At 45.7% G+C, this 23,081-nt stretch overlaps 1 protein-coding gene across 1 annotated transcript in view; it reads right to left on the reverse strand.

Annotated features, from left to right (window-relative positions):
• Positions 1–22,041, reverse strand: part of PTPDC1 (protein tyrosine phosphatase domain containing 1) — a 99,032-nt gene extending 76,991 nt beyond the window's left edge. Inside the window, exon 1 of the mRNA XM_066257435.1 lies at positions 21,806–22,041. Coding sequence (XP_066113532.1) covers positions 21,806–21,823 — 18 coding nt within the window. The 5' untranslated portion in view covers positions 21,824–22,041. The remainder of the gene's footprint in view (positions 1–21,805) is intronic.
• Positions 22,042–23,081: the final 1,040 nt, after the last annotated feature.

The raw sequence follows: 23,081 nt of genomic DNA on the forward strand, positions 1-23,081 counted from the left end.
GGCAGGGAAGACTGCTTCCCTTTCTCCCATCTCAGGACCTTACCAGTCTCAGTATTCCCCACCCAAAAAGGTTGGGCAGAAATCTCAGGGCCCCCAAGCCCCTCAGCTCTCTCTCTCAATCCTCCAGCTAAAACAGGCTGGGGATGAAAAACCCCTTCTCCAACAAATAGCAAACAAGACCTTCCATAAAAGATACATAGAGGCCTGACCTGTGGTGGCACAGTGTATGGGGCGTTGACCTGGAAATGCTGAGATCCCCGGTTCGGAACCCTGGCCTTGCCTGGTCAAGGCACATATGGGAGTTGATGCTTCCAGCTCCTCCCCCTGGTCTCTCTCACCTCTCTCTCTGTCTCTCTCTCTCCCTCTCTCTCTCCTCTCTAGAATGAATAAAATAAAAATAAATAAAGAGTATTAAAAAAACTTAAAAAAAAAAAAGATACATAGAGTGGTTGGTTTTAAGTAGTGGATTGAGTTCATGCATTAGCTTCCCCTTCCTCCTAATACCCTTATGAGAAGAAATTTGAAAAAGAGTAAGCCCACAGAGCAAGTAGTGTTGGCAAACAAGTTTGTAAAAGTGTTCTTTAGGTTTGCTCGCTTGTACCGGGGCAGCACCACATGTGTATAGTCTATGGAAGGCTGTGGGTGCTTGCCCTCAGGGTAGCAGATTGCAAATTGTGGATTGCCTACCTGCTTGGAGGGGCCACTGTTTGTTGGAGAAGGTTTTTTTCCCCCCAGCCTGTTTTGCTGGAGAATCCAGAGGGAGAGAAAGAGTGCTGAGGGGCTTGGGAGCCCTGCTGAAGCTGGTGGGGGCCTGTTTGCTCTGTGAGTCTGGAAAATGAGTCCAGGTTGTAGAACCAGAGACCAAGCCGGGGCTTGGGAGCCCTGAGGAAAGAGAAGCAGTTTTCCCTGCTTGTTTGCCCGTCTGCCTTTACGAAACTTTAATAAATGGAATGGCCCACCATTTTCTGGCTCCACAGTTCTTTTACTGTCTGCCCGAATCCAATGGGAACCTGCATGACAATGGCCATGGCCACTGGCCTCAAAAGTAGGGAGAGGTTATCAATGGACTAATTATCTCAGTAAACTTTTGGAAGAAAGCAATAAGTAAAGAAAAAAAATAAAGAGGCAACTAAACTGAACTGAGGAAGTTGTAACCCAGAATACAACTGTAAACATACTGTAGGGGAGGCACCTCATCAGAAAAGGTGAAAGACAGTGAGATGACTACTAAGTGTTGAAAGAAACAGATGTTCAAACAAGAATTGTATATCCAGCTACACTCTTCTTGCAAAATAAGAAGAATTTAAGACATTTCCAAATTTAAAAACAAATAATAAAGACAAACCTGAGAGTATTTGTTGCTAACATAAACTGCCCTATAAGATACATGAAAGGGTTTCCTTCAGCTGAAATAAAAAACACTAAAAAGGGTAACTCAAATCCACACAAAGACCAAAAACCTAACTAAGAAAGTATTATAAAAATACATTTAAATATAACTCTTTTCTTGACCTGTTTTAAGAGACAACTGCAGAAGGATTCTAAGATGGTGATGGTATAGGTGGACATTCCAATTGCCACCCCCTAGGACCAAACTGGAGTTACAACTAAATTTAAGAACAATCATCCTGAAATGAAGAGGAGTCTATAACCAAGGAGTCACAGAAGCAGCACATGGAGACTGGTAGAAAGGACAGAGATGAGAAAAGGGTTGTTCCTGCTCCCAGGAGCAAGTGGGGACTGAGGGTCCAAAGGGATACGTATATTAGCTATGGGGAGGTTTGCCCTGAGAGCTGTGGGTCCTAATCCCCAAGCTGGACACCACAGCCTAGAGCACCAGAGACTAGAAGAGGGGTGCTGTGGGGCAGCTGTGTTAGGCTTGCTCGCAGGTTTGCCAGCTGCAAGCGTTTTGCTTGATTAGTGCGTGAGCACGTGGCAGACGCCCATGTGCGTGGCCTATATAAGGCTATGAGTGCTTCCCCTGGGCAGCGATTCTCCCAGATTGCTCTCCTGCTACCGTGCGGTGTGGTTTTCCTTGCTCCCTTGCCCTTACTGTGAATAGCAGATTTTCCTTTATTAGCTCTTTTCCTTTTATTGTTTATTTGCTCACCTGTCTTTGCTTGTCTCCAATAAGCGGTTATGGCCTGACACTTTCTGGCTCTGCAGTGTCTCTACTATCTGCCTGAATCCGATGCGAATCTGCCTGGCCTCAGCCACCAGCATTACAAGTGCACACAGCATTTGACTGTGAAAAGAGGTGATGTTTCTGTCTTCAAGAGAGACATGGGAGATCTCAGAGATGCAGGCACTCTCTTAAAGGGTCAACGCAGAAACTTTCATTCACAGCCACTTACCCTGGGCTCCAGTAGAGGGAGGGCTGAGAGGACTAGAGTTGCCTCAGAAGAATGTGAAATTGGTGGCCTTCGGAAGAGACACCAGAATCCCTCTGCTGAGTTATTCTCCAATACCACAGTTCCCAATTTCCTTAGGCAAAGCAGTCGCCTCTGTGCAGCAATAGCTTGGGGGAAAGCAACTGCCCCACTGTAATGCCGGAGGCCGCGGCCAGGCAGGTTAACATTGGATTCGGGCAGAAGGTAGAGAAAGTGCAGAGCTGGAGAAGGTCAGGCCATACCCGTTTATTAGAGGCTCGCAAAGACAGGCGAGCAAATAAACAACAAAAGGGAAAGGGCGAATAAACAAAGGGAAATCTGCTATTCACAGTAAGGGCAAGGAAGCAAGGAAAACCGCACCTCACAGTGGTGGGAGAGTGAACTGGGAGAATCGCTGCCCAGGGGCAGCACCCGTAGCCTTATATATAGGCCATGCACACGTGCCTCTGCCAGTTCTCACGCACTAATCAAGCAAAGGGCTTGCAGCTGGTAAACCTGCGAGCAAACCTAACACAGCTGCCCCACATTCTATCCCTTTAGGACTGCTCGCCTCACAATCTATGTGACAGGTTTCTTCCATGATGGCCCCTGTGTGAGGAGTGAGGTACATTACAAAACCCAAAACAGTATAGTCTAGAGCAACAGAATTACAAAACACAGCTATAGGCAAAACGATAGAGTGGTCAGTAGTACCAAGATAGGCAACTCTCTCCCTTCTGGCAGAATATAGGCCAGAGTTCTGTCTGCAGACAGCACAATAGCAGGTAACAGAGGCTGCTCCAGGCGGGCATACCAAACCTTATTGGCCAATACTCCAGGATCTGCTGGTTCAATGTGCAGCAAAATGGAAGAATTCATTATGGGTCATAAAGAAATTATAAAAAGTGCCCTTCATAATTGTGAGGTCAGTTGGCAATGGGGGAAGGTCACGTGAGGAACCAGGCCCAGGAACTTTGGCTAGAACCGCCTACGCCCATGCGTGCCAAAAGGAACTTCCCAGGAGCCCTTTAAAAAAGAACGACTGGCAGCCAATGAAATTTTGCCACCTCATATCAACCCGCCTACCCTACCGATGCTATAAATTATCCCCAAATAGAGGAGGCAGCGCAACTTCTCTAGCCCGTTTTGCAGACCAGAGAACCTCGTCTGGGATGCGTTCTGTATAAAGCTTTTGCTATTCCACATTTGGTGGCTACGCCTTTTCTTCCTCGGTGGGGAAATACCTTATATTTGGTGCAGAAACCCGGGAGAAGCTTGAAGCCTGCTGGGACAGCTCCTCTCCCCTTCCCTTCTGAGGAAGAACCAGGACCTCCGATCTCCCACCCACTTTGGCACATGGTGCAGTAACTCCCCTGCCTCCAGCCTCCCCTCAGTTCTTTCCACCGAGACTCCCTGTTCGTAATCACAGCTGCATCAGGGGCCTCTTATCCGTTCTGAGTGCATGTGTGCCTGTGGAGGCGTTCCGGACACACCCACTCTACCTAACCATCTGGTGACCAGAGCTTGAGTTGCGGGATGCCAATTCTCGTCTCTGATACCCCCAAGGCTGAGGGTGGCCATAGAGGCACAGGAATCTAAACCTGACTCAAAAACATTCCTGGAGTGCCTTATCTGGAATCTCTCCCTCCCTAAAGAAGAAAAAACTGATCTTCTCTGATGTGGCCGGGCCACAGAACCCACTGGATAATAGAACCAGGTGGCCTCCTGAAGGGCCTTTCGATTTTAACACCCTCACCAATTGATTGCCAAAGAACTGGGAAATGGTTGGAGATCCCTTACATTCAGGGCTTCTAGTATTTGTGCTCCCGTCCTAATCTCTGTGCCACCTGCTACATGGCACAGGCCCTTTTTGGCCAGAGAAACCTCCACTCCTGATCTTTCCTCCTTCACCGACTCCCTTGAGGAACTCTCTTCCCCTCCTGCCCAACCCCCAGGGGCACCCCTCTCTTGGGACCCCTCTCTGGTCCCTCTGCAGACCTATTCCGCTTGGGTCTCTTCCCTCCAGGAAGCCCCCCTTCTTTGCTGGCCAGGAGCCCCTCCCTTCTCCTCTGTGTTCTTAAGCCCCTCTCCTGTCAGGCCCTCCTCCACCGGCCATTGGCCCTCACCCGGGTTTGCAGGGCTCCTGACCCCACGGCCCAGCCTTGGTCTTCTTGTAGGAAGGCCTGGCGCTGTCCTGCCTCTGGCTCCCGCATTTCCAGCTGGATCTGGGTGCCAGGCTCCCTAGGAGCCCCCCTCCTCTTATTCTCAGGCCATGAACCTCTATCTGAGACCTGATGAACATGGCATTTAAAGTCGGGAGGAAAAGGTCAAGGCTACTCGCCAGACTCGCATGCAGCAGAAGGTAACACTCCAAACCCAGACTCTTGAGGCAGCCCTGAGGCCGGCAGAGCAACAGGGGCAAGGCATAGGAGGTGCCTGACCAAGTCCGGACTGCAAAGAGGAACCCCACCAGAAGCTTGCTTTAAATGTGGCAAAGAGGGTCACTGGTCCTGGCAGTGCTCCTGCCCGAGGCTACCCACTATGCCAGGCGTCCCCAAACTATGGCCCGCGGGCCGCATGCGGCCCCGAGGCCATTTATCCAGCCCCCGCCACACTTCCGGAAGGGGCACCTCTTTCACTGGTGGTCAGTGAGAGGAGCACTGTATGTGGCGGCTCTCCAACAGTCTGAGGGACAGTGAACTGGCCCCCTGTGTAAAAAGTTTGGGGACCCCTGCTATGCCCTGCCTTAACTGCAAACAGCCTGGTCACTGGCAGAGCGATTGCCCCCTTTGAGCAACAGGCACTTCCTCAGTGCCTCTATATGGAGGACAAGCCACCCAGATGGGAGGCCAAGCCAGCCAGGCGGGCCCATTGCTCAAACTCCTAGGCCTCACAGACGACTGACACAACCCAGACTCAACCCCCATCACCCTCGTCGACCCCAGGGTAATGCTACAGAAGCGGGCAAGTCAATCTTATTTCTTGTGTACACGGGGCTACCTTCTCTGTTTTGCCATCACACTCTGGACCTCTAGTTCCCTCACAGGTCTCAGTTATGGGAGTGGATGGGACCCCTTCTTTTCTCCTTCGCACACCACTCCTGACTTGCGGTTTGGACAGAATCCCCTTTTTGCACTCCTTCAGATTCTTTTTTTCCTCGATCTAATAGGCTTCTTTCAACACTGAATTCCCAACTTTGCTCTCTTAGCTAAACGCCCCTCCTCTTGCCACCTACTTCCCATTTCTCTCTTTACTCCGCCATCTTCTCAGGGAACACGTGGACCGGACCCTTCCTCCCATAGGGGGTCCACATGAAGCACACCCAACGGTCCCCCTCCACCCAGGAGACAGGGTTCTTCTGAGGGAGCTCCAGCCTGGCTCCCTACGGCCCAGGTGAATGGGACCACATATAGTAATATTGACTACTCCTACTGCAGCCGAGCTCCTAGGGCAAACACCTCGGTACCATGTCTGTCGCCTCAAGCTTTCCCCCATGCAGGAATGCTGGCAGTTGGAACCACTGGGCCCTACCCATCTCTGACTAACTAAAAGGTTGGGCCCTGCAGATCCCTTTATTGCTCCTGTCCCTCTACCGGGAACCTGCATCCAGAGTGAGTTAAAGCAGGAAGCAATGCTGTTCAATGCTGGCCATCTACAAGAGAAACTGCACAAGGACCTCTCCTCCTACAACCTACTTAACTCCTGGTGGCAGTCACCCATCCTCACCTGGGTTGCCCCTATCCTAGGTCCTCTTCTAATTATCAGCATATTACTCATATTTACTCCTCTTTTTAAAATTCTTACAGGACCACATCCGCGAGGTTTCTTGAGTTACGTCCAACCACGTTCCTATACCCATATAGGCGACTCCCCTCAGAGCCACCACGTTCCAACCTCCCTTCCCCATGATGCCCCTAGACAGCAGAAAGTAGCCAAATAGCAGCGCCCCTATCTAACATAAAAGGTCGGAATGTGAGGTTGGTTGGCAATGGGGGAAGGTCACGTGAGGAACCAGGCCCAGGAACTTTGGCTGGAACCGCCCACATCCATGTATACCAAAAGAAACTTCCCAGGAGCCCTTTGAAAAAGAACGACTCTCAGCCAATGAAATTTTGCCACCTCATCTCAACCCGCCCACCCTACTGATGCTATAAGTCAGGGGTCCCCAAACTATGGCCGCGGGCCACATGTGGCCCCCTGAGGCCATTTATCCAGCCCCTGCTGCACTTCCGGAAGGGGTACCTCTTTCATTGATGGTCAGTGAGAGGAGCACATTGACCATCTCATTAGCCAAAAGCAGGCCCATAGTTCCCATTGAAATACTAGTCAGTTTGTTGATTTAAATTTACTTGTTCTTTATTTTAAATATTGTATTTGTTCCTGTTTTGTTTTTTTACTTTAAAATAAGATATGTGCAGTGTGCATAGGGATTTGTTCATAGTTTTTTTTTTATAGTCCGGCCCTTCAACGGTCTGAGGGACAGTAACTGACCCCCTGTGTAAAAACTTTGGGGACCCCTGCTATAAATTATCCCCAAATAGGGGAGGCAGCGCGACTTCTCTGGCCAGTTTTGTGAACCAGAGAACCTCGTCCGGGATGCGTTCTGAATAAAGTTTTTGCTATTCCACATTTGGTAGCTACGCTCTTCTTGCTTCCTCAGCGGGGAAATACCTTACAATAATGCTGTCTCCCTGAGCACTCCGGGATTACACACTTCTACCTTAGGCAGCCAGGAGCTGGTTGCCCAAGGAGTTAACTAGAGGTCCACCTCTAGCCCCTTACCCCATGGTTCCAACAAGGCCACCCATCATAGGTGGGAGGCCTGTACAGTGCAGGGCCATGTTTGTTGAAGCCACTGGCCTTTAAGGAGGGCTGTTGGGGCAGACAAAAGCACGTTGCCCTGCCGTCCAAAACCTGGCTTGAGCAAAGCCTTGGAGTGTATATGCAACCGGATGGGAGCAGCTGTCCAGTGCCGGAGGACCTCTACTGGAGCTGCCCCCATCCATCCCGGTCGAGGTCTCTCTTTCAATATTTGGAGTACCGAGTACTGGCCACAACCGGCATATCCATTCAGTAAGGGAGCTAGTGCCCTCCTCCTGTCGCAGTCCCTACTTTAAGAGTCCATTATACCACTCAGTGATACCAGCAGTCTGTGCGTGGTAGGGGACATGGTACTTCCAGTACACCTATAGGTCTTGAGCCCATTCCCTCACAATAGAACCCATGAAATGGGTACCATTGTCACTTTCAAGGACCAGCAACCACCTGTACGCAGCACTCAGGCAGTCCAGAGCCTATATGACTGCTCTTTGGTCTGGGTTATGGGCAGGGTAGGCAGCAAGCAGACCAGTGGCAGTATCTACACATGTGACTGCATACTGGTACCCATCCGACTTTGGTAAGGGTCTAATGGTTTCTGTCTGCCACCGTGTCAGTGGAACACGACCTCTCTGGATCTGGCTAGCTAATGTCAGTTGTCTCTGTGGGTGCTCCTCAGAACACACTGCACATTGCTCGCAGGCTGCAAGTACCTCTGCATAGGACACAGGCAAGTTCCATGCCTTAACAGTAGCCCACATAGTTTTTTGTCCCATATGGAGCAGATGCTGGTGGAGCCACTACACCATGTCACCTGCAGGTACAGTATCCAACCATCACACCCTTGCTAAAGTGTCTGCCTAATCATTCCCTGGATGGGCTAGAGGGGCAATACCTGTGACATGGTATACTGACACCTGTTTCTGGTATCCTGTTTCCCATAAGTCCTGCCACATGGCCTGATCCCATAGCAGATGGTGCATTACCAGCCACTGGTTAATGTGCCAAGTAGCAATCCAAAGGGTCAATCCATGATAGATAGCCCAGCTGTCGGTGCAAATCACTAGTGAAGGTTCATTACGGGAAACTAGCCATACGGCTCTTAATTCTATTTCACTGGCTGATTTGGCCAGTACCTGTGTCCATCCAAATAGTCTCAGTGGCCAGATGGAAGGCTGTGGGCATCCACTCGGCCAGCTGGCCCCTGCTGGAAGGATCAGTATATCAGGCATCCTCGGGGACGAGCACTTGCCCCTCCTGGTAGGGACTGACTTCAGGTTCTGCCTCCTGAGCCCCAGTTGCACCTGACTCTAAGGTTGCATAGGTGACTGGACCCCAAGACTTCCTGCAGTTCTGCTCTCACAGGTTCCATGGGTTTCTGCCTGAATTGCGTCCCCTACTCCATCAGCTCTGCCTGGGTGTAGGGTTGGACCACAGAGTGCTCCAGTATCTGTGGAGGAGGCTGTGGTTGTCCCTAAGGGACTCTTTGCTGCTGGGATTTTACCTTCTTGGTGACCACCAGCCAGGCTCTGATTCTCCAGACGGTAGTTGCAGCCCAAGCCTCCCCCTCAGAAAAGGAAAAGTCGGAAACGCCTGCTCCCGCTGACTCAGAGCCACTCTGTCAGCAGAAATGCAGCTTTGTCTTCCACACCTGCTTAGGCTCCTGCAGTTGCTGGCTCTCAGCCTGTAGCTGACTCTTGAGCTGCTGAACTTGACTCTCGAGCTCCTGACCCCACAGTTGTTTCTCCAACAGCTGTCGCTGCCAGTGTTCAGCTTCCAGGGCAAACTGCAACTTGCAAACCCCTGCAATTCCTTCTCCAGAGACAGCTCCAGTTCTAGGTGCTGTTGGTGTTCAGCCTGCACCTCACAATGCAACTCTCGGATCCAGTTGGCCTCTCTCTCCAGTGCTGCATCCAGTTCACACCGTCGCTGGTTCTCAGCCTGCAGTCTGACTTGCAATTCTCGGATCCACAGCTCTTTTTCCAGTGACTGTTCCAGCTCGTGCCGTTGTTGCCACTCAGTCCGCAGCTCTCCCTGGAGCTTTTGACCTGGGGCCGCCTCTCACATAAAGCTCTTGGTTTCTTCTTGCAGGGCTGTAAAAAACACCCAGCCTATAGCAACCAAAAGGACAGTGACAGAGAACCATATGCTGGAGAACAGTGACCACTCCTCCACCCCACCCTTCAAGGGTGTCAGCAGCTCCGTACTGATCTGCTCTGAATCCTGCCGACTATAATGTAATGTTGATGTAATCCTGCAGATGTAATGTTGGTGGTGGCTGAGGCCAGGCAAGTTCACATTGGATTCGGGTAGACGGAAGAGAAACTGCGGAAATGGAAAGTGTTGAGCCATACCTGTTTATTGGAGACTTGCAAAGACAGGTGAGAAAATAAACAATAAAAGGGAAAGAGTGAATAAACAAAGGAAAATCTGCTGTTTGCAGTAAGGGCAAGAGAGCAAGGAAAATCACACCTTACAGTGGCAGAAGAGAGATCTGAGAGAATCCCTGCACAGGGGAAGCACCCATAGCCTTATATAGGCCATGCACACGTGCCTCCTCCATGTGCTTACACACTAATCAAGCAAAGTGCTTGCAGCTGGTAAACCTGCAAGCAAGCCTAACACAGCTGCCCCACACCCACCCTCAGGAATCTCTTGCTCCACAGTATGGAAATTGGACCCTGCTGAGAACTAAGCAGCCTTGGTGAGAAGTAGGGAGGTAACAGTGACTCAGCCGTCTAACGTTGAAATTGGAGCTTTTCTCTCCACTTTCCCAAGAATACAACTGGTGTTTCACCTCACAGAAGATTAAGTAGAAACTGTCCAGACTGTGGGCAAACCAAATCTCTGGGTTTCAGAGGCTACACATCCAGCAGTCTTCAGTGGCTATACCCTACAGAGGTCTGAAAAAAGTCAGAATAGACTGACACCTGGGGTCCTGGTGCACCCACCACCTTTACTAATCCCTATATTGCCCCAGTCTCTAGGCCAGGGGTCAGGAACCTATTGCTTGCAAGCCAGATGTGGCTCTTTTGATGGCTGCATCTGGCTCACAGACAAATCTTTAATAAAAATATAATAACATTAAAAATATAAAATAGCCTGACCTGTGGTGGTGCAGTGGATAAAGCGTTGACCTGGAAATGCTGAGGTTGCCGGTTCAAAACCCTGGGCTTGCCTGGTCAAGGCACATATGGGAGTTGATGCTTCCAGCTCCTCCCCCCTTCTCTCTCTCTGTCTCTCTCTCCTCTCTAAAATAAATAAATTAAAAAAATGTAAAGAAAAATATAAAGCATTCTCATGTATTATAATCCATTTATTTCTTACTACTCATGTTCATGGTTGCGGGTGGCTAGTGCCAATCACAGCTGTCCTCCAGGACAACACCAAATTTTTATTGGATAATGTGTAAGGTACATGGGTCATTGTGAGGTCAGGAAGTAAACTTCCCTCCTTTTAATCAAGTAGCCAGCTAGCTAACTGCAGAAACTCTTTTGATGAAGAAGATGGCTAAAAGAAAAAAAGATGAAGAGTATTATACTTTTCGGCAGGAATGGACAGAGGAATTGGCCTTTGTGGAGAGAGCAGGTTCTGCAGTGTGTCTATTATGCAATAATAAGATTGCATTGATGAAACGGTCAAATATAAAGCGGCACTTCGACACACACCATACTACATTTACATCAAAATATCCAGCGGGGGACAGCAGGAAGAAAGCATGTCAAGAGCTACTGTGCAGAGTGCAAGCTAGCCAGCAGCAACTCCATGTTTGGACCCAACAAGGTGACTGGAATTCGGCTAGCTTTGTTGGTACTTTAGCAATTGTGAGAAACGAAAAGCCATTCAAAGATGGGGAGTATGCCAAAACATTCATGCTTGATGTTGCCAATGAAGTTTTTGATGACTTTTTGAATAAAGACAAGATTATCAAACGAATAAAACGACATGCTTCTGTCGGCAAGAACTGTTCACGATCGTACCATCATGATGGCAAATCAAACTGAGGCAACACAAGTGAAGAATGTAAATGCAGCACCATTCTTTTCTCTCGCTTTGGATGAGTCAACAGACGTAAGCCATTTATCCCACGACAGCTTGATTGCAAGGTATGCTGTTGGTGACACACTACGTGAGGAAAGTCTTGCTGTTTTGCCTATGAAGGAGACAACAAGAGGGGAGGATTTATTTAAGTCTTTCACTGAGTTCGCTAAAAAAAAAAAAAATCTACCAATGGGTAAACTTATTTCGGTGTGTACTGATGGTGCTCCGTGCATGGTGGGGAAAAACAGAGGATTCGTAGCGCTTCTTCGTGAACATGAAGAGAGACCCATCCTAAATTTTCATTGCATCCTATATCAGGAGGCGCTTTGTGCTTAGATGTGGGGCGAGCAGCTTGGTGAGATGATGTCGCTGGTCATTTGGGTGTTCAACTTTATTGTTGCCCGAGCTTTAAATGATCAACAGTTTAAAACACTGCTGGATGAAGTTGGGAATAATTATCCTGGTCTGCTTCTGCACAGCAATGTGCGTTGGTTGTCAAGAGGGAAGGGGCTCAGCTGTTTCGCGGCTTGTCTGAGCGGAATTCCAACTTTTCTTGAAATGAAAAACATCGAGCATCCTGAGTTAGCTAACACTGAGTGGCTCCTGAAGTTCTACTATCTCGTGGCCATGACTGAACATCTGAACTAGCTCAATGTGAAAATGCAAGGCATTGGAAATACAGTCTTATCCCTTCAACAAGCAGTGTTTGCATTTGAAAACAAGCTGGAACTCTTCATCACCGACATTGAAACAGGTCGTTTACTATACTCTGAAAAACTGGGAGAGTTTAAAGATGCATGCACAGCAAGTGACCCTGCTCAACATCTTGATCTCCAGCAGCTAGCAGGCTTCACATCTAATCTCCTGCAGTCATTCAAAGCACGCTTTGGAGAATTTCGTGAGCGCACTAGTCTTTTTAAGTTCATCACCCATCTACATGAGTGTGCAGTGGACAGCGTCAACCTGAGTTACATCCCTGGTGTCTCTGTCAGAGATTTTAAGCTATAAGCAGCTGACCTGAAGGCTTCAGACATGTGGGTGAATAAGTTCAAGTCACTGAATGAAGATTTGGAAAGACTTGCACGACAGCAAGCAGAGTTGCCGAGCAAACACAAGTGGGGAGAAATGAAAAAACTTTAACCCGTGGACCAGCTGATTGTCAAAACTTGGAACGAGCTTCCTGTCACATACCACACACTGCAGCGTGAGTATTGCTGTACTGACAATGTTTGGCTCTATGTATGCATGTGAGCAGTCTTTCTCACATCTAAAGAACGTTAAGACCAATCTACGATCACGTTTAATGGATGGAAGTCTCAACGCCTGCATGAAGCTTAATCTCACCACATATCAACCAGACTACAAAGCCATCAGCAAAACCATGCAGCACCAGAAGTCACATTAATGGTAAGAAGTACTTTATTCATCATTGGTTAGCAACAGCATAACAACATTATGAAAAAGAATTCAGAGATTTATTGTACTTTAAAAGTGTTGGTCTTACAAAAAATGCACACATTTACTTGTATTTATGGCTCTAAATGACATATTGTATGGCTCTCTCGGAATTATATTTTAAAATATGAGGTGTTCATGGCTCTCTCAGCCAAAAAGGTTCCCAACCCCTGCTCTAGGCTCTATCAGAGGTTTTTTTCAGGGGCCTAACCCAACAAGCAGCCAGCAGACAGAGGCAGCAGGAGGCAGACATGTCCAACCTATAATGGCTCCTAGAAAGTACCTCCTAGAAAGTAAGGAGGTGCTCAAAACACATACTGCTGGGAATATGTCAAAGGGATACATACAGAAGCCAAATGAAAGAGCTTCCAATGGCAAAAGATGGAATAATTTGAGCAACAAGTTGTAATGGTCTGGTAACAGAAAACTTTGACATGTTCAATGATAATAAAATTAGGTAACCTTTGATATTTTCCAGCTTTAAAAAATTGTGTTCTTGTGCAGCTATATTTTTTCAAAGTAGGAAGACAGAATATACCAGGAACATAGTAGCTTCAAAGGGACAGACATACTGGAGTATGTTTGCAGGGAAAGAGGCCAGGAGAGTTAAGGACTATATACTTTTACAGTCCAATTCAATATAAATACCTGAGCCCCTACTAGGTGCCAAGAACTATGAGAGGTATGAGGGAATACAAGGACAAATACAGTGTGTCCGTAAAGTCATGGTGCACTTTTGACCGGTCACAGGAAAGCAACAAAGACAATAGAAATGTGAAATCTGCACCAAATAAAAGGAAAACCCTCCCAGTTTCTGTAGGATGATGTGGCAGCATGTGTGCCTGCGCAGATGATGACGTTAACACCATGTATACAGCGGGGCAGCCCACGGCCACGCCAGTTGAGATGTGGACGGTACAGAGGAAAGTTCAGTGTGTTCTGTGGCTCGCTAAATTCGAATCCGTGACCAAACTGCAACGTGAATATCAGAATGTTTGTAACGAGTGTCACCACATGAATAACATTACTCGGTGGGATAAGCAGTTGAAGGAAACCGGCAGTTTGGTGGAGAAACCCCGTTCTGGTAGGCTCAGTCAGTGACGAGTCTGTAGAGGCTATACGGGATAGCTACCTAAGGAGTCCTAAAAAATCTGTGCGTGAGCCCACATGGAACTGCACTGAATAGGTATGAAACTGGGAGAGTTTTCTTTTTATTTGGTGCAGATTTCACATTTCTATCATCTTTTGCTGCTTTCCTGTGACCAGTCAAAAGTGCACCATGACTTTACGGACACACTGTATAATAATAGTATCTGACCTTCAAAAGGGTATCTGGCCTGACCAGGCGGTGGCGCAGTGGATAGAGCGTCAGACTGGGATGCATAAGACCCAGGTTTGAGACCCCAAGGTCGCCAGCTTGAGCGTGGGCTCATCTGGTTTGAGCAAAAATTCACCAGCTTGGACCCAAGGTTGCTGGTGTAAGCAAGGGCTTACTCAGTCTGCTGAAGGCCTGCGGGTTTAGGCACGTATGAGAAAGCAATCAATGAACAACTAAGGTGTCGCAATGCGCAACGAAAAACTAATGATTGATGCTTCTCATCTCTACGTTCCTGTCTGTCTGTCCCTGTCTATCCCTCACTCTGACTCTCTCTCTGTCTCTGTAAATAAATAAATAAATAAATAAATAAATAAATAAATATGAAAAAAAAAAAGGGTATCTGTCTGGTAGAAAGAATGAAAGCATATACTCAAGAAATAATGAATTCAAATATTTAAAGGATTGTGTGAAAAAGAGTCAGAGGTGTTCGTATGACCTGAAGGACAAGCTTGGGAATGAAGAAGTAGATACAGTAACAGGCTGACTTGGGTTCAATGTCTGGCACATAGTTAGTGATTAATATACATTAAGAGCTCTTCCCCAAATGCCCAATACAACAGGATTCTCTCTGCTGAAACCAATAAACTTCACCATTTACATGGCAAATGTGATATTAATTACCTCCATTCCATGCTGTTATAACCACCACCTAAAAAAGTTAGTATTTTTTAAAAAAAGATAAAATTTAAAAGTCTGAAATTTAATATAAAGAAAAATATTTCAATTTTATTTCCATCTTCACAAATGTGAAGAAATTTAAAGTTTTACTTGTCTATCAAGGAGGTATACCACCTTCCATGTAATAATCAATTATAAAACAAGACTCTGGAACGTACAAGCTAAAAATATAATTATTCTATGATCTCTTTATAGGAATTTAGACCATTAAGGGTATTAACACTTTAAAAATCCACTCTGGCCCTGGCCGGTTGGCTCAGCGGTAGAGCGTCGGCCTGGCGTGCGGGGGACCTGGGTTCGATTCCCGGCCAGGGCACATAGGAGAAGCGCCCATTTGCTTCTCCACCCCCCCTCCTTCCTCTCTGTCTCTCTCTTCCCCTCCCGCAGCCAAGGCTCCATTGGAGCAAAGATGGCCCAGGTGCTGGGGATGGCTCCTTGGCCTCTGCCCTAGGCGCTAGAGTGGCTCTGGTCGCGGCAGAGCGATGCCCTGGAGGGGCAGAGCATCGCCCCCTGGTGGGCAGAGCGTAGCCCCTGGTGGACGTGCAGGTGGATCCCGGTCAGGCGCATGCGGGAGTCTGTCTGACTGTCTCTCCCCGTTTCCAGCTTCAGAAAAATACAAAAAAAAAATTCACAATTCTTTGTTTGAAATATCTAATCATTTGCATCAGATGGAAGAGAAGAAAATAATCTAAACAAGAATATTTTTCCCATGTGTATCAGGAAACACAGAACCAATCAGAGAGAAGAAAACCTCCCCTGTGGTCCTGCTTATCTCTGTTTTCAATGAGCTTTTGTTCAAAAAAAAGAATGAACTAGTGTCAACTAATTTTGTAAAGCCTTTTATGACAAAATTAAGCAAGCTAAGTTAGATGCACGCTAGAACCTTTGGAAACAGACTTACAGAATGGAGGAAATGTATTTGTCAGCACTGGGGCTGAGAAATGAACTCAGCTATGAGGAAGAAAGGGAAAGCAGTCCAGTAGTAGTGCTCACCAGGACTTGGTGAAGGTAAGCTTGTTTGGGTAAACTGCCAATATAAAGTACAGAAATATAAGACTAGTTGAAGAAATCAGAGCAATGATGACAGGGAATATTCTAAAGTACCCAGATCAGGATGGTCAGCACCTAGGAAGAACATAGCCTGCGGGAGACCTCAGGTGGAGGAGCAGGGAAAAATGGACACTGGCATTAGCTGCAGAACAGTTTTTCAGCAACACATTAAATTATTAAAAGTTGACTTAAAATGGTAAAACATATCTATTAAAGAAAATCAAATACAAAAATTGTATACAGAGTATGTATAAATAAATAGGCAGAGAAAAATCTCTTTCATAGGCTTAAAAGAGATTGACCAAAATGCTGATAATGCAAGTATGGTTGACTTTTATTCCTTTATAACGTTTCTGTATTTTCCATACTTATTTATATTATTTCTTATTTTGTTATTACTCAGATGACTAAAACAAACTGAAAGAGTTACTCATACCATTCCTTCAATACACATGACAAGCCAGATGTCTGTAGAGATCCAAGGAAAGTAAAAATCTGCTATGGTTTATAAACCGGATGGATAAAAGAATTTGACCTTAAAGCAGGAATAAGCTCATCCATTCATGAAATAGCTTCAAAATTTCAATTCAAATGACCAATAGTTAAAACCCTCATAGGAGAGCTGCCATTTTATATGACCACTATAAATAGACTCCACGATAGCTTAAGAGAAAAGCAAATTAGATTAGTAAACTAATATAATATTAACAGTAGTGGGATTGTGTTTTCAGGTTTTGATATATATATATCTATATAAATATTTCTATATATATCTATATATATTGCTTATTGTATTTTCTAAATGTCTATCCTCAGTATTTTCTTTTTGTAGGAACAAAACTGCTATTTTCAAAAATTTTGTAGCTGCACTGGTTACTACTACATAGATTTTTAGGTATCCAATGCTACATTTAAAAACCTATTCCCAACATTGTTTTAAAAATCTAATATAATTTAATCTGTGGCCTGAGTCATTCATATATAACTTCTCATAGACTATCAGACCTTAAGAATAAAGGTAAAAAATATTGTGTATTTCAAAACAGGAATAATTTAATAGTCAAATATATTTGTATATTAGCAGTAGAGATAATAAAACTGCTAGAAAGTTTGAGATAGCATATAAAAGGCAAAATAGAGTTTAAAAATTGGGTCATTTTCTTTGGAGCACAAACATTTTAAACTTGAATGTATATTACTCAAGTCTAAACACATTTTTATTTGGGTATCTCCACCTGAGAAAGAATTCCAGCATATGATTTTCTTTTCCTATATTACTCCAAAACCTCCCAATTCTACTCTCGATGCTTTGCCTTGAGTCAATGAAGTAAAACATAAAAATTCTGAAGGAATGACTGAAAAGGTGTGAAAAGACAGCTTAAAATGTTAACTATGTGTAACTGACTATAGACTCCCCCAAGGGAATCCTTCTCTAGGTGGGGCTGGGAGGGTGGCTATTGGGGGACAGAGGGGATCAGAATTAAGAAAGGAAAGGAGCAGAGGAGTGAATTTTCCTCCAGGGTGGGGACCAGAATAGGGACCAAAGAATCCTTATAAAGATAAGCTATAAAAGTAACTTATCAAAGGTGACTTTGTAAAGACATGATTCTAAATGAAAAAATGTTTCCATGAGTAACTAAGATCACATGTCTCTTCTAAACCATATAAGGATTTGCCACTGAATCTACTGTAATAGATCCATTTAATCCATTACAATGCCTGGCACACAGCAAGTGCTCAAACATTTTAAGGAAATAAAGTCCCAAGTCATATATATAAGGCCAGACAACTTCCCTTTTAAAGGATAGGATGCCACTTGAACTGTGTTGTGAACAGAAATGACTCAAAGACCAAAACGGCATGCTTTTGTTTCCCTCAAGTAAATAAATGATTTGTGGACCTTCTCCTAACTATCCTCCACCTGCAATAGCCAACTCCTTGTGCTACAAACACTGCAGCATCCAGACGAAAAGTCTAATCCAGAGATTGATACTTATTCATGCCCACACAGAAAGCACAAAGAGAGAAAATGTTCTTTCATAGAAGCGAGAATGAGGTTAGGTGATCACCTTGTGGTAGAAACTGCCACTCAAAGGGTTATGAATTAAAATCATATGGTTTACCACCAGATAAGAACAAATGTTAGACTTTAAACCATGACAAAAAAGTAATGTCCAAATATTTAATTAGATAGCCAAAACATATGATTAATAACTAAGAAAATGCTAGGCCCTGGCCAGTTGGCTCAGTGGTAGAGAGTTGGCTCCGCAAGTGGATGTCTCAGGTTCAATGCCTGGTCAGAACACACAGGAGAAGCGGAGAAACGTTCATCTGCTTCTCCACCCTTCCCTCTGAGAAGTATTTATCTGCTTCTCCACCCCTCCCCTCTCATTCTCCCCCATCCCCCTTCCTTTCCTGCAGCCATGGCTCAATTGGACAAGTTGGCTCCAGATGCTGAGGATGGCTCTATGGCCTCAGATTCTGAACTAAGAAGAGCTCAGTTGCTGAGCAACAGAGCAACACCCCAGTGGAGAGAGCATCATCCCCTGTGGGCTTGCCGGGTAGATCCCAGTTGGGGTGCATGTAGGAGTCTGTCTCTCTGCCTCCCCTCCTCTCACTGAATTAAAAAAACAAAAAGGCAAAGCAGAATCCTATTTAATATTTTTAAGTTATTTTTTTTCATGCAAGTTTAAGTAGTTAGGGAGTTTTGAATCTTCATCATTACAACTAGTCACTTGCCAAATTCAGTTTCTTTTTTTTTTTTTTTTTTTTTTTTTTTTTTAGCAGGGGGAGGACAGCAGACAGGGACAGACAGACAGGAAGGAGGAGAGATGAGAAGCATCAATTCTTCATGTGGCACCTTAGTTGTTCACTGATTGCTTTCTCATATGTGCCTTGACCAGGGGATGGGTTGGGGAGGGCTACAGCAGAGCGGGCGACCCCTTGCTCAAGCCAGTAACCATGGGGTCATGTCGATGATCCCACACTCAAGCCGGGGACCCTATGCTCAAGCTGGTGAACTCACGCTCAAGCCAGATGAGCCCATGTTCAAGCTGGCAACCTCAGGGTTTCTGACGAGGGTCCTCTGCGTCCCAGGCTGATGCTCTATCCACTGCACCACCGCCTGGTCAAGCCAAAATTCAGTTTCCTTAAAAACCCAATCTGTTCACCCTGGCTGGATAGCTCTGTTGGTTGGAGCATCGTCCTAATATACAAAGGTTGTGGGTTCAATCCCTGGTCAGGGCACATATTGGAACAGATCAATGTTTCTGTCTCTGTCTCTCTCCCTTCCCCTATCTCTCTAAAATTAATTTTAAAATAAAATAAAAATTTAATGTGTTCAATTGGCTGTGATTTGACTGATCACTGTTTGATCAATGAGAAAAATTAAGAGATGGACATAAATTACTATGTCTAAGGTTACTGAGCTAGTTGTCTCACATAGACCTGTTTTAATGGTCAGTCCATACTCATTGTTTGTGTTAAAATTCCCCAAGGCTTAAGAATCAATAAATTTTACAAAAATCAATGAGGGATTTTTTTTTTTTACATAATTTACTACCAAACTAGGTGCCCATCCTAACTGTTATTAAAGGAAATGATTTCCAAGAAAAATAAGATTATAACTTCCTAGAAATTAAGCCAAAGGACTATGAAAGCATTGATATTTTTATGGAAACTGTATCTCTTGTATCAATTGTAGACAGTATTTCAGACCTAGAAAAACTTGAGCTGCGACTATTTTCCTTAAGTTTCCTATCTTCTGATACAGAACCTACTTACACAATCTTAACTGAGACTTGAATTAAAGAGAATTTTCAAACCAATATTTTGTTGCAAGTCACACTCAGTGAAGAACACATTTCCTTGCCATGTTAACATTCACTTTATATTTTTATTGTTCAAACATTTATCACAACCAGTAATTATCTTGTTTTCCTGTTTATTGTCTTTTTCCTACATAATTTCTGTAAGATCAGGGACCTATCCTCTACATCTAACATAGTACCTGGCATTAACAAGTGTTCATAAGTAATTACTGAATTAACAAATGGATGATTTTGGTCATAGAGAGCAAAATATGATAAAGAGGTAGATAGTCCTTAGATTTCTCAAAAATATTTTTAAAAGCTGTATCTTTATTTTTATGAATTTTAAAAACTGCTTTCATATATAGTAGATCCTCAAAAAAGTTGCCTCTTTTTGGAAGTGAAAATGACCTTAAATATTACACCAGGGTTGGAATTCACAAATTTGCTCTAAAGAGTGAAGGAGAAGAACTAATGCTAGAAAAATAGTTGTACTTACTCTACCAGGGTTTCAGACATGTTATCTTAAATAAAACCCTGGAGGCATTGTTCCCATCTTAAATTTGAGCAAAGTGAAAATCAGAGAGGAAATCATTGGCTCCAGGTCAAAAAAGTGTTGTAATTGAGATTAGAACAACAGTTCTTTCTTAAACCAAAGCCCACTTTATTTCTTCTATTTCATGTTCTCTCTACAAGAACTAGAAAAATAGATACATAACTTTTTCCAGTAACACACACTAAGTGCATTAAATGACAGTTATTATTTGCAAAGAAATGTTTAGATTACTCAATTTATATAGTTTTTAAAACAGAAAATATGTAAGTAAATCAAATAATTTAAAAATGTATCTTTTGGTGAGGTTGAAGTGATATGAGAAACAGATAAAGTCACTAGAAAAGAAACCTTTTAATGTATATATTTTCAAACGCACTATACCACTTACTTTAGAACTAAACATCTTCAGCCTTTGAGGCATTTTTAGTTTGGAAAAAGGAAGACATATGCTTTAACAGAACTGTGATTGAAGATTTATCTTCACAGGACAGTTTTCAGATTTCCAATTGGAATTTAAAGTTCAAGACCATCTCTCAGAAGAATTTTCTAAATTTGGTGAACCTGAACAATCTATGTGATTAACAATAGGGAGATTGTTAATTAATAAAACAGTACAACAGAACATAAAAATAATTCTGTGGCATTTATGGATGAACTGTGGTTTTTAAACTTTTTCATGGTATTTCCAGCAGTGGGAAGTGCTATCTCATCAGCCTTGGCTTCTACCAACAAAGGATTTCCTCTCAAGCTTGGTCACTCATTCATCTGGAGGAGGAGATGGAATCTCTGCTCAGGGAGGGAAATTGAGTCCCCTGGGTAAAACTCCACAAGGACCGGGTAGTAAATTAGACTACAGTAGTTGTTCTCAAAATGCTCCCTAGATCACCAAAATGGAATCGCTTAGGAATATAGTTAAAATGCAGATTCTCAGGCCTGGTCCCAGCTCCTAAATCCACATTTCTCAAGGGGGGAGTAGGGGCTGGAAACCTGCATCTCTTCAAAGTCACAAGGTTTTATTCTTGTGCACAAATAGGTTTCAACACAACAGGGCTGGAGGCTGAGACAACATGCTAAGTGGGTGGGCTTGGAGCCATGCAGACTTGGGTGTCCGTCTCAGTGCTTTCTTGTAATAGCGCTGACTGCAGCAAGACACCCAAACCCTGTTTTTTTCATGCTTACCTTGTTGTGAAGATGAAGTAAAGTTGTGTGTACTTACGTGTGTGAGTGCTACTTTCCTTTAATGCCTTACTGTACAGATAACTAGGCAGGAACCTCTGTTTCTCTGCTCCTAAAGCAGTTTTCGCACCTTTTTCTCATCACCCCCCTCCCCCAGAAGCCTTTCTACACATTTCTCTCTTAATCTACCAGCTCCCGGGACATTAAAAAGTCACTGAAAGACTACACATCTGCTATGTCCTGCAGCCTTCAGGACACGGGCCACTGTATTGTCTAAGCCCTTTGTGTCCCCAAGAATGTGAGCACTGAACAAAGTCCTAGAGAGGTGACCTGGTCAGGTTACACCTAAGCGAGGGCAGCACTGGGTCTACATCAGTCACAAACGTCTCCTCTGGATCCCTAGCCTCACCTGGAAGCTCCTGGTTTTCTAATGTTGGTACCCCCCTTCTGTCAGCGAAGCGACCCCAGCGCTCACCGCGTAGAAGCCGGACATCTGGAAGACCGGGAACCCCGGGGCCGCTGCCTCTGCCGCAGTCGGCGCCTCCGTCTCGGCTTCTCAATCCCAGCACCGCCCGACGGTGCTCCCACAGGCCGCGCTGTGAACTCAGGCCAGCGCGGTCCGGCCCGCCCTCCGCGGAACGGGCAGCACCGCCGCCCCTCGGGGCCTCACCCAGCCACAGACAAACGCCCAACGCGCAGACGACCCACCGCGGCCCGCGGCCCGCGGCTCCCGGCAGAGCAGCCGCTCCTCCGACGTCCCCGCCCACCCCAATCGCCGCCGCGCCCGCGCTGCCGCACGTGACGCGCACCGGCCAATGGCAGCCTGTGGCGATCGTGATGCAACCAGGGGTTCTGGGTGCTTTCAGAGTGGGAGGCTGGCGCGGTCTGAGGTCGTGGGGAACCTGAGGGTCTGGGCTCCGAGGGCGGCCTGCAGTGAGGGGGCGCAGGCAGACCAAGGCGTGAGGGAGTGGTGGGCTGCGCAAGGGCGGCACGGGGTGACGGGGCGCGGGCCGGTTCTGCCCCGCTGCGGGGAGCGCGGATCCGGCTCTGACTCCCGCTGCCCTCCGACACCAGGCTCGGGGGTCGGTGGAAGAAGAAGAGTCCGTGGTTTGGCCCGCCTTTCCCACCGGAGGGGAAGTTAGTGCCAGTCTCCTGCCTTTGTACTGCTCATGCTATCCTGAACTGACGCTTTCTGTCCACCTCAATTTCAGCTGGTCCCGGCATGTCCCCAAGGACCAGTCCCGGAGCGCCTAGGGATGGCCCCGCAGGCACTCGGTACCTGCCGGACATGTAGGAGAAACCCCAAAATGTTTATATTCTAAACCCATAAGGCTTTTCAGAACTCTTTATCATTAAAGAAAGTGTTAAGTAGGTATCCCAGGGATCCAAACTCTTTCTGCCTTATCATCTTCACAGCTTGGCTTCCACCCACAAATCTACCTCGTGGGCCAAAATGGTTGTTGGAACTCCAGCCCTCACATCCTTATTTTCCAAAAAAACCCCTACCCAATAACTTCTACCCACATCTTATGGATGTAAACTTAACTATATGGCCTCACCTAGCTGGAGATGTAGTCGATAAGTACTTTTCATTCTTTATTTTTTGTTCTTTTCCAAATGAGAGGAGGGGTGATAGAGAGACAGACTGCCACATGCACCCCCTACCAGGGATCTACCTGGCCCATATGGGGCCATGCTTGCAACCCAGCTATTTTTTTTTTTTTTTTAATTTAGTGAGAGAGGGGAAGCAG

Source organism: Saccopteryx bilineata, chromosome 2 (genome assembly GCF_036850765.1).
Source record: "Saccopteryx bilineata isolate mSacBil1 chromosome 2, mSacBil1_pri_phased_curated, whole genome shotgun sequence".
Classification (NCBI taxonomy): Eukaryota; Metazoa; Chordata; class Mammalia; order Chiroptera; family Emballonuridae; genus Saccopteryx; species Saccopteryx bilineata.